This window comes from Neopsephotus bourkii, unplaced genomic scaffold (assembly GCF_033783945.1).
Source record: "Neopsephotus bourkii isolate Nb327-2 ecotype Australia unplaced genomic scaffold, CSIRO-AGI_Nbou_v1 NB_620, whole genome shotgun sequence".
Taxonomy (NCBI): domain Eukaryota; kingdom Metazoa; phylum Chordata; class Aves; order Psittaciformes; family Psittacidae; genus Neopsephotus; species Neopsephotus bourkii.
Genome location: NW_026901120.1, coordinates 2308709 through 2320457, shown reverse-complemented (window position 1 = coordinate 2320457; position 11749 = coordinate 2308709). Strand labels below are relative to the sequence as shown.

Sequence of the window (11749 nt, the reverse complement as noted above, 5' to 3'; positions counted from 1 at the left end):
ACTGGGGCCTTAACCTGTGAGATATCTTAACATTGTAAGCACAAAGCAAGGCCTAACAGTGGAACAAACCCGGGCACCAAACCGTTTAAACAAAACGTTTGGTGAGTTTATGAAGAGGAATTAATTAGAGGTGTGCTCCACACTCTTGGTGCTGCTCAGCACCACAGGAGGGCTGCCCTGCAAGCCTGTGGTAGCCTCTGAACCTGATCCCCTGCATGAATTTGCCTTCTCGCCATACACTGCCACAGTTTACCTGGGGCTGCCTCGGAGAGGGGCGCGGCGAAACCAACAGCCCAAGACCAGGCCCACGCCTCTGCTCTGATTTCCTCAGAGCGGCCGCCATGACAACCCCAACCGCTCCGCTCCTCCCCCTACAGCCCCGCTAGGGGGCGGCCTTTGTCCTACGTCAGCCTGACGTTCTCTGCGTCTGGCGTCACGTCGCACCGAAGCAGCCCGAGCGAGGGAGACGAGGAGGAAGCAGTTTCTCGGCGGTCGGGCGCGGCCGCCATTTTGTTTGTGCGCGCAGGGCGGACACGGGGCTCGGTCCCTCGCGTTTGTGTCAGCTGTAAGTGGTGGAGCTGAATCTTCTCCCTATGGCTTTCTGCATCTAACGTTTTCCTCTCTTTTTCTCCGTTTCCGGGGGGGGGCTAAGCAGCGGGAAAGCGGAGGGGTTGTAGAGGGTTGGTGAGGGGAGGCCGCTTGCGTTGTCTCTGCGGCCTGGGGACCATAAGCGTAGAGCCCTGAGTAAGGGGTTGATGGAGGAGGTGTTACGATGGGGTAAGGATTCCCGGGGCAAGCCCCCGATGAGGTCTCCTGTGGCGGAGGGGGCCTCTGGGGAGGCGTGGAGGGGGCTTGGCGCGGGCAGAGCTGCGTTGGGCACGGTCGGGGTGGGGGCTGTGCGGGTCAGTTATGCAGCGCGGCCTACACAGAGGCGTCTAGAGCCTGCCTAGATGGCGGCGGAGACGAGGCCTTTCCTCCACCCCCCCACGGCACCAAGGGCCTCTCGAGGCCGGTAGAAGACGCCCGTTACCCCAATCCACGGCCACGAAGTCCACTTCCACATCGACGACCGTGGGTTGGGGTGGTTTATGTCTTCTGTAGGGCCTGTGCGTCTGTACCCCAGACGCTTAGATCGGCCTGGCCGGGTGGACTTTGATCATCTCGGAGGAATAAAACCTTTTGAGTTCCTCCGATTCGTACAGCCTGCCAAGTTTTCTACCAGAGGCATCTAGAAATTGCTGTGGAAGCAGGTTATGGTAGGGCTTTTGTGGCCTTCCTGAGGGGCTTTACGTATGGATCTTTTACAAAGGGTCCGCGGCTCTTAACTGAGAAGCCTCGTGGCAAAATGTGGGAGAGAAAACGGCCTGTGATATTGATTAGGACCGTATGCTGTAGGAATGCATATGTCTATGTTCGCTGCCAGTATTACATAAGTCTTCGGTGCATAAATTCACAGGAAGTGCATAATAATAAAACAATTTTAAGGTGGCTCCTACTTTAAAATGTGACGACTTTGGTTTTGCACAGACCAGTTTAACAGTTTCGCCCTCATTTGCATTTTGTTGGCTCCTTTAGGGACAGAATTTGCAACTTCCATCTTTATTCCACTAATTCTCTGTACATTTGAGTGTCGTGAAGTTAGTCTTCAACTAAACCTAGTTCTGGTTTTCTGTGTCAGATGTCCATCTTTCCACCCCCAAGCTCTCTTATGAAGAACACTTTGATGATTTAATTTAGGTATTTGTCCATTTTAGAGCCTTAGTGCAGCCTGCCTTCAGCCAAATCCTGAAGGAAAAAAGGCAATCATAAGTAAAATCCTCAACTTACCTATACTGAGTGCGTGTGGGGAGCTGAGTGCGAGGACAAAATGGCTTTGGAGCTGTATAAGAAAAGAAGAAATATAGGAATATAAATGAAACACTAATGGGTTTTAATTTTGTCTTCCTCCTTCAGGCATTTTTGTCTCGCATTTGATTTTTGTTTTTTATTTTATTAAATGTATGATTTTTATTTCTTCTTAATGTATTATAAGGGAATAAATTTTTTTTAAGACCTACATTGTGACTCACCTGAGGGGTGTACCAGTTACCTATTTTTTCACAGTTTGCCACTTTGTTTGCATTATATTTCTAGTTTAAAAACAGATTTATGTAAAAAACATTGGTGCAGGTGTCTCATGATCTTTTTTTTAACTACCAGCCTGTCACAGGTATTACAGAAGTGTAAGTAAGTTTCCTACCTCTTTTTCAGAACAGCCTTGCCGTTAATATGTTCTGAAGGTTTCCATTGTAATTCCTTTAGTTGGTAATAGAGGAAACCAGTAGTTCTGCATAAGTTTACACAATAAGAAAAGTAATTTAGAAACAAAGGTAGCACTAAAAAATCCCCAATTACAGTGTCCAGTGACTGTAGAAACCTTTACTTGTGTTAGTTCATTCTAAAGAATATACTGAAACAGATATGTAAGCTTATTCTTACTTTCAAAAACTCCTGCCAAAGAAGAGTAACAAAAAATGGTTGGTTTTGTTATACTCTTAATTTTACAGCTCTGTATTTACTTACTTTTTTTTTCTTTTCAGTTGTGCATGTACCTGTTTGAACAGAGAATTCCTGCATATAGCATCCAGCAACAGAAGCTGGTGGGTTTTTGTCTTTAGTGAATCAGCTGAATTGTAAAACACCCACGTACTTGCGTGTTAGCAGGGTTCAAAAATCATGGCTTAGCTCACAGTACTCCAGGTTCTGTGTTAATATAACAGAGTTACTCTGACTGTTGCTAGAACTTTAAAAAGTGTCTGTTTAACAGTGATCTGTAAACAGATTTCTGAGAGAAGTTTTTAGACTGATTGTACATACTTCCAGGTAGTAACTTAGGTACAGCATCATATGAATCCAGGTGTTGTTGGAGAGGATGTTTGAAGAGTAAGGTCTCTCCAGCAGAAGGTGAAGGAAGTGATTCTATTTAGTCATTTGGGCGTTTATTTAAAACAGGCTTTAATGACATGTTTGAAGCTATTAAGTGAAGATGAGTTGGCCTATTTAATCTTGCTTTTGAGTTTCGTAACAGTGTGTCAGTGTTAGGAATACTACGTCTACTCACCAAACCAAAATCATACATGGGGGAAGCTGAGGAAAAAGACTTATTTGAGGAAATGATTCTTTATAGATCTGTCATATTTAATCCAACTACTATAGTTTATGTACTGTATAGTACAGTTAATGTACTCTACTTGCATTTGCAAATACCAGTTTAATATTTTGGTTTTTGTGTGGTTTTCTTGGTATGTTTTTTCCAGTGGCAGATGCGGCATTCAAAACAATCCCATTGTCCCGAATGGGAGGACAGAAAGAGCTGGGATCAGAGGAAACACAGCAGCAGCCGGAAGCGCAGGAAAAGGTCCCAGAGCAGTGGACGAGAAAGCAAGCACTATAAACCAAATCACATTTCAGAAAGGTATAAGACTCTGGATTGAGTAGCACTAATGTTTCTTATTGTACCTAAAATAAATATGCTTTCAATATAAGAGTTTTTTGAGTGCCCAGAGTTGGCAGATCCTTAATGTTTGGTTCACTTAAGACAAGAGATAGTTGGTTTTGTTACCACAGTACCTGAATCATTGAATAGATACTCTTTAATAAACCAAGTAAATGTTCCTAGTTTGTTTCACTGCTGTCAGATATCGATATTGAATATATCCAGTATTAAATTTCAAGTAAAAACTGTGCCTGTTCATTTACTTAATGTGAACAAAAGGGAGATAAGGTTTGTTTAATCATTTAATACAATGGTAAGTACAAGTTTTGCTTACTAATTTGGAGGTGGTTTGCTTTTTTCTCCCATACTGCTTTCACTGGAAAGATGCGTTTTCCTGTTGTGTTTTTTTCATTTATAAGATTCCATTGAATTCTTTTAAGAGCTCTTTGCCTCAGTGGCTTTCTTAAAGGTTATTTTTCTGTGCAGAATATCCTTGTTCCAGATACTCAGGTTTTTTTATGTTTACTCCAGAGCACTCAGAACAGTTCTGTTTCTTCCAGTCTCCAGGTTTTAACACTTTGAAAGCATAGAAGGAGATTATTGCTGTACAACAAGTGTTTTATGCTATGACTTTGGAGATTGTAACAGAGTTCCTTAGTACATTTTAGAAAGTGTTGCTTCTGTTGGAGTTCAAGTTCCTTGCTTACTGTGCAAACATTATATACTGTGGACATTATATATTGTTCATGTGGATGGCTGCTGTGTATTTGAGACAATGTTGTTAGACTCCTAATAAAGTAACATCAAAAGCTTCACGATTTTTGGGGAGGGAGTCAATTAGAAAACATTTTTGGTGTAAAGACAGATACTATTTAACTCTGTAACTTGGCTCAAGTCACTTATCTTGTTGGAACCTCAAGTTTTGGAAGTGGAGAACATTCACTTAAAATATATTTTCAGTCATTATTTGGACGATAGAGCCATAAATGAAAGAGACCATCATGACCGGAGATATGTTGAGGAATACAGAAATGACTTCTGTGAAGTATATGACCACAGGCATTATCACAGAGACTATGAAAAGAGTCACCATCATCACTATAGCAAATCCTCTGGTCGGAGCAGGAAAAGTAGTCATAAAAGGAAGCATAAGAGACATCATTGCTCCAGTCACCAATCGCATTCGGTATGAGTAATTTTTAACTTTATTATTAATGAATTAGCGGTAATAGACTTCTTAAGTGAGTGCTAGAACTACAGTTCCTGATCACATTATTTTAAGAAATGTTACTTAAAAGGAATGCGTAGTTGAGTCCGTTTGCGAGAACATGAGTATGTTCTTAGTTGAGAGTTTTGAATCAGTGTTGGGTTGGGGGGTGGGATTATCATCAGTACTAGTTATACACTGGGATTGATCTGAAAAATGCTGTTTCAGAGTTGAAGACAGGTAACTATCCTATTTCAAAATACAATTGTCAACTTTCGAGGTTTAGAGCACAGTGAATTATGTCTGGTAGACTGAGGTGTCATCCATCCTATTACTAAAAGTAATTGAAGTGACATGCCTTTTTAATGTTAGCTTAATTGGAAGTGTGAAAGGTGCATGTCTGGTAAATTGATAAGAACAATTCTACACCTGATTCCAGCTAACTTTGATAAGCCATGTTCCTGGCCAGTGGCCGCTAATGTTTTACTGAAGATGGGATAAGTTTGCAGCATGCCTTCTTTGAAGGCATGCTCTCTGAATTTCTCATTATTGACGTGTTGCCCAGGGATACATCTTCAGCTCCAGGTGGTTTTTTGTCCCATTTCTGCAATACAAACAGCAAACTGTGTTGGATTATACAATGCAAATTAAGGACTTCAAAGTAATTTTTATTCTCTCAAAACATGAGGGAAGTAAAATTACTTCCTAGTTTTTTATATTTAGATTACATTAAGTGTATGTTCTACTAATAGAAACATTTCACCTGACTGTAAGCTTAGATATGTAAATAAATGCTGTTTTTTTGCTATTTGCTAGCAGAGTATTAGTAATAGCGATGTTGCAGTCTTAATCTGTCTTCAATTAAGCCACTGTTTGAAAAACAAAATTGTGTTGTTTTTTTCTGTTGCTTTTATCACTTTAAGTATTTATCTGAAAATCTGTTCCTTGCCATGTTTTTCTTCTGTAACATAAACTGTGCCCTGTGAATTTCTGGGGACTGAATTTGAAATTGCTCCTGCCAACTGTTCGTGGCCTGGTGTGTAACTGAATGCCTGAATATCTCCCCGCTGAATGAATTGCGTATTCTGACCTGAATTCACTCTGATATATTGATTGGCTGGACGATCTTGGTGCCGTTTCCAGAAGAGTCACCGAAGGAAAAGATCCAGGAGTGTAGAGGATGATGAGGAGGGTCACCTGATCTGTGAAAGTGGAGACGTTCTAAGAGCAAGATGTATAGAATATTTTTCAACACTTTTAAAAAACTTTTCAGCAAAAAATCTGTTTAGTATAGTATGTCAGAGGAGGGGGGCTAAAGAAATCTTCATTGCTCTTTTGTTCTGTTTTTTTTGTGCTTTTTTGTTTTTTTGCATATCTTCTTTTCTATAGAATTTAAATACTGTGTTCAAAAAGTTCCAATTAGTAAACGAATCTTGAGATTAGAACAAGAGATAGATATTTTTTTTTGCTAACTGTTTTCATGACACCTGTTCCACTAAGATAATGCATTCAGATGCTGAGATTTAAAGTAATTATCCTTTTGTAATGGCACATTTTTTAATCTACATTAATAATGTTCATTGTTATTGAAGTAATTTTATAATTCTAACTTGTGTTTGTTCTTTGTAGATGAAATTGTTGCGACTTTAGGAGAAGGAGCTTTTGGAAAAGTAGTGGAGTGTATAGATCATGATATGTAAGTGTTGGTTATCTCTATATGGGGATCTCATAACAAAAGATGCTTCTTAGTTCAGAAATTAAGGCTCAGAGATGTTTTCTTTGAAGGAAAGTTGCAATTCAAATGAAGTGTTGCAGTATATTTAGAAGGAAGTTATTCTGTTTCTGGGAGCTTTTTTTAAGGCTCTTCAATCGTCGCTTCCAATACTGTAAATGCTTTTTGTTTCTTCTGTTGCTCTTTGTAAGGCTTATAACAATACTTGCTCCCTCCCCCCAAACTGTGTAACCACGTGATGCAAACTGCTAATTACTAAGATGTCATCTGCTCTTTTTGAAGAGGGAAAACTATGTTTTGCTTCATGTTTTCCTGTTAGTTCTGCAAGTGCAGTTGCCATAACTAGGGAATGTGAGGGTATATAAAGAGTTTAGAATTGATTTGGGAGACTGACCTTTAGAAGATTTTGCAGTGAGATGCTGCAGAAGTATTTTTGGTTCTTAGTGATGGCACTTTCTTGAAAGCAGTTGCTTGGAATTCGTTGAGCTGTAAATTTCTTTCCTCAGTCCCTATAGTAAAAATTATCCTTTGAAGTTTTTCTGAATGCACAGTAGTGTAGTATCCAGTCATTTGTTGAGGGAGTGGTTATTTCCATCTGATGGCATGTTTGGTGGAGGAGAAGAAAATTACTTTATTTCCACTTCTGTACGTGCTAGAATTTTTAAATAGTTAGTAAAACTCATTGTTTTAGCCATATGTTATATATCTGCAGTTCTGTGACATGGTTCTAGTGGGTTTTTTCCCCTCTGCCTTTGGTTGGTCGGTCTGTCATTTCACAAGTTAAGTGTTCAGGAGCTTGAGATCTGTTGTAAGGACAGACAGTGCTCTCAAGTCATTAGAATCTAAATAGCTCTACAGAGACATTTAAAGATTGAGAGTGAATTGAATAGAATGAACTATGTATATCTGTGTTCCATTTAAGTAATAGCCTTTTTGTTTGAATGTTGCACTGAGTGCAGGTTAGTTTTCACTGGTACAAAATACTCAGAATCTCAACTTCAGAATTGATTCAGTTTCCCTGGTTCCATAGGAGCACTGGAAAAGAGCCAGAACAAGTTGTGCAAGTTGCAGGAAAAAAATTCTCACATTTTCTCAGTACTTACCTCAGATGAGAACTTTGATACATTCATAAGTAATCTTGTAGCTGGATTCCTCCCGTTTTTTCTCTCTTAAGATAAGAGGACTATATAGTTAATGTGGCATTTACTATCAGTATTTGACAAAGGAAAGATTGATACTACATTTCTTTGTAAAAGCAATTTTAGTTGAGTGCAGTGTGCTTCAGTTAAGTTCCCCTGATCCAACTCCTAATTCTCTCTGACCTTTAGTCTTCCTGGGTTGTAGGTATTTAACAGTAATTGTTTGTGATGCTTTCCTTTCTTTTGAAGGAGAGGAATGCACGTAGCAGTTAAAATTGTGAAAAATGTCGGTAGATACCGAGAGGCAGCCCGTTCAGAAATACAGGTGTTGGAACACTTGAACACCATGGATCCAAGCAGCACTTTGTAAGTATGAAATTGGAATACTCAGCATGCTGAGGATTTGTAGAAGATAATTATTTCATGAACTGAGTTTTCTTTTTATTATACTTTTTAAGCCGCTGCGTCCAAATGTTGGAATGGTTTGATCACCATGGCCATGTTTGTATTGTATTTGAGCTACTGGGACTTAGTACTTACGACTTTATTAAGGAAAACAGCTTTCTGCCATTTCATATTAATGACATCAGAAATATGGCTTATCAGATTTGCCAGTCTATTAACTGTAAGTAAGACTCAGAACTCTACCAAATATATTTGGGTTGTTTTTTTTTTTTATTTGTTTGTTTTCCTTTAGGAAATGATGTATTAATTTTGGAATACTGTTCTTTTTTCCTTGTAGTTTTACACCATAATAAACTAACTCATACAGATCTAAAACCTGAGAACATCTTGTTTGTGGAGTCTGATTACATAGTGAAGTACAATGCCAAAATGGTAAGTTTGTTCTTTGTTTGCCCCAACTTGAATTGGGCTACTTCTGTCTTCATCTGAACTTCTCTAAAATATATGTGTAGAAATGTTGAGTGATGGAGTTTGTTTTCCTGCAGTTTGGGGGTTTTTGTGCTCTTTGAGATGTACTGTCTTTCTGCTCTTCATCTGGTCACTATAGTTAAGTTCTTTGCTGTTTAATGAAGGTCTGGCATTCATAGGGAGCATTGTGTTGATGGCTTTGAATTTAGCCAGGTTTATTTCCTTCATATGTCTTAAGCCATTTGATGTCAGATCTTCCTTTCTATGTGATTACCCTGGAGGCTGAAGTTCCTGTCAGTTTTGCAGTCCTTGACTTAACAGCTAAGCTGAATTCTCTGTTTGTCATCAATATGTGATACTTACTGTTGGGTAGTGTTATGGTTGGCACAGGCCCCAAATAGGACTGCTCGGACCAGTGTCTTGTAAGTCTAAGAAACACAAAGACACAGCGTTAGGGTGAGAACTTGTCTGCACAGATCGTTTTGAGCACTGGCAGGAATTATTCATGTTGCTCTTATTTTGAAGTATAAAAACTCAGAAAAGCAGCATGGACTTCATTGCCTCTAGTCTGCATAAGGCTTGATTTTATTTTCTTATTTTAGAGCTAAAATTATATAAATGAGAGTACCCATTAATGGACAGAAAAAAGCAGGACAGAAAGAACAGCTAACTGAAGTTAACTTGGGGGTTAACAACAGAGGAAAGGAGTTACTTGGGGAAAGGTTTTTACTCACCTGTTTGAAGTATTCAGATTAAATCACTTTGTTACCAGCTCCTCCTCCTTGCAGCTTGAGCTGAAAAGGAACCGATGTATTTTGAAGGAGTGTTTTCCTACATAGGTTTAATTTTTAGCATTTAACGATAATTGGAATCTTAAAGATAATGTGATGATCAGCTTTTGGCTAAGCATGCTTTTAAATACAGCATTTTGATTTTTCTTGCAGAAGCGAGATGAACGCACTTTGAAGAACACAGACATCAAAGTCGTTGATTTTGGAAGTGCAACTTTTGATGATGAACATCACAGTACATTAGTGTCCACAAGACATTACAGAGCTCCTGAGGTTATTTTAGGTCAGTAGAGACTTTTTAATCTTCTCAGTTACAGTTTATTCAGATCTGTTTACCCCATAAGCTGGAGTAGTTGCTCATGGTTCTGGTAATTCAGTCATCTCTCATGGATGGTGATGTTGGAATTCTTGAGAGTAAACAGTAAAAACTCAAAACAGAACTCCAGACATGTTCCTTTACCCACTTCCTCCCACCAAGGTTTGGGGAGAGGTATGGAGAGGGGGGGGAAATAGGCATCAGTAAATGCATGGAAACAGGGCATATGCTTTGTGGATTACAGGTTTTGAGAATGTATTAAACAGTAAAACCTAAACTTTGCCTGTTTTGCAGCGCTGGGATGGTCACAGCCTTGTGATGTTTGGAGTATTGGTTGCATTCTAATTGAATATTACCTGGGATTTACAGTGTTCCAGGTATGTGCGTAAACTGAATGTTTTTCTGTTAGACTGCTTATTTTGAGTGTTTAATGGCATGTACTTAACTGTTACTGTAAAAGGCATAACCTTGCACGCTTTTAAAGGATTATATAGATAAGATTGTAAAGACAGCAGGCATATATGAAGATGTAATGTCTTGGATATATCCTTCAGACTATTTAAGACGATCTGTTGTGGCTTTCTGGATGATAAAGCCTGCATAAAGTCTGAAGATAATGCTGGAATTAAGAGTAAAGACTCATACAGAACTTGGTTTATGAACTCTGTTGTTCAGGGGATGTCCTAGAATGTGCTGTATAACAAGATGCGTTGCATAATCTATTTGTAATAATTTAATGTATAAAGATCCTGTGACAGTATTCTGGCGAACAACTTACTTTTAGATGACTTGTTACCTGAGAGTAGAAACATGTTAAATGCGTTTATTGCTTTTTCCACACAGACACATGATAGTAAAGAGCACTTGGCTATGATGGAAAGAATACTAGGGCCTCTGCCAACTCACATGATCAAGAAATCCAGGTAAGTTATTAGAGAAGTAGGTTTCCTAATACTTTATTATTCAAAGAGAAATCTTTTAAGTTTTCGTTGTTAGCTATATGATTCTAAAGATCAACAAAGAGGCTTCCTGGCTTCTTTTTACCTCTTAGTCTGTTGCAAGAAATTGGTCAGATTTAGGTGAATTAAATAGTTGATAGTAGTCCTCTCTTCTGGTTTTAGTCTTAAGTGCTGCTCTTTAAAGATACTTCGGAATGTTCAGTAGAACACCTCAAAGTATCATCTCTTGTTTTCTAAATAACGTGACAATGGTAAGATAAAAACAACAGCTCTGAATAAATAAAGACATGTTAGGTACCAAATGCAAAGGGGTGTGCAGGAAAACTTCCATGGTGTTTCAGAACTTCTGAGAAAAGCATCTGCCTTCGCTTAGTGCACTCACATTATCTTAACATTACTTCCCTTGTTCTGCAGGAAGCATTATTTCCACCATGACCAGTTGGACTGGGATGAACACAGCTCTGCAGGGCGCTACGTTCGGAGACGCTGTAAGCCTTTAAAGGTAGGAGAAAACACTTTAATTACTTCATTAGATTGATGGTTGTGAAAGATCTCTTTAAAATACACACTTTTATTTTCTTCCAGGAATTTATGCATTGCCAAGACACAGATCATCAAAGACTCTTCGACCTTGTTCGCAGGATGCTGGAATACGATCCAGCCAAAAGAATTACTCTTGATGAAGCTTTGCAGCATCCTTTTTTCGAACCATTAAATAAGTAAATGCAAAGATCTTTTATGCTTCTTCAAGGAGATTTCCTAGACTGTGTCAGTCAACAGAGGTTGCATGAAACTTTTGTAAGCGTTAAATTATTTTGTACAGTTAAGTCTGTAAATAATGCCATATGTTTTGTATAACTGTTATGTTTACCTTGTTGAGCAGTTGTAGTCTTATGGGTAAGTGAAAAATAAAAGTGATTTTCATTTTTAAAAGCTTTTCTCTCTGAAGCTGTAACCCCTCTCCCTTTGTGGATGGGGTTTGTTAAACATCTGACTTCAGGTGAGGAGTCTGTGCTAGTTCTGAAGCATTCAGTAATTTGAACTACCATTTAATTATGGTAGTTCAGAGAAAAGATTTGAAGGGCTGAGGCTATCTAATCATGCTGTATAGTATGTTGTGATAGCATTCTGTAATACTGGTTGTGTGTATTCTCAGTAGGGATCTCTTCTGTGGGTCACCTGTTAAAGAGCGTGTTGCTCTGGCTAATTTGTCTCTGGAAGCTTGTTGATGCTTTCAGTGTTAAGTATTTATAGGCA

At 39.0% G+C, this 11749-nt stretch overlaps 1 protein-coding gene across 5 annotated transcripts; it reads left to right on the top strand.

The window, feature by feature from the left end:
• The first annotated feature begins 416 nt into the window (after nucleotides 1–416).
• Nucleotides 417–11425, top strand: CLK4 (CDC like kinase 4). 5 transcript variants are annotated; one of them, XM_061352093.1, is made up of 14 exons: nucleotides 417–565; nucleotides 2580–2639; nucleotides 3297–3454; nucleotides 4436–4661; nucleotides 5826–5916; nucleotides 6312–6378; nucleotides 7803–7919; nucleotides 8012–8178; nucleotides 8296–8390; nucleotides 9371–9500; nucleotides 9828–9910; nucleotides 10377–10456; nucleotides 10907–10994; nucleotides 11078–11425. In XM_061352093.1, the coding sequence occupies exons 2-14, from the start codon at nucleotides 2586–2588 to the stop codon at nucleotides 11213–11215; spliced, it is 1494 nt and encodes a 497-aa protein (XP_061208077.1). In that variant the 5' UTR covers nucleotides 417–565; nucleotides 2580–2585; the 3' UTR covers nucleotides 11216–11425. The 5 variants fall into 5 exon arrangements, with proteins under 5 accessions (XP_061208077.1, XP_061208079.1, XP_061208078.1 ...); XM_061352094.1 differs by having other exon boundaries at nucleotides 443–578; XM_061352095.1 differs by lacking the exon at nucleotides 2580–2639 and having other exon boundaries at nucleotides 421–565.
• The last annotated feature ends 324 nt before the right edge of the window (nucleotides 11426–11749 follow it).

What these genes read in the sequence shown, in the direction of transcription:
- CLK4 (XM_061352093.1), top strand. Translation starts at nt 2,586, where the DNA reads ATGTACCTGTTTGAACAGAGAATTCCTGCATATAGCATCCAGCAACAG. An exon ending in ATGGATCCAAGCAGCACTTT is followed by an intron (nt 7,920 to 8,011) that starts GTAAGTATGAAA and finishes ATACTTTTTAAG; the next exon opens with CCGCTGCGTCCAAATGTTGG. An exon ending in CACATGATCAAGAAATCCAG is followed by an intron (nt 10,457 to 10,906) that starts GTAAGTTATTAG and finishes CTTGTTCTGCAG; the next exon opens with GAAGCATTATTTCCACCATG.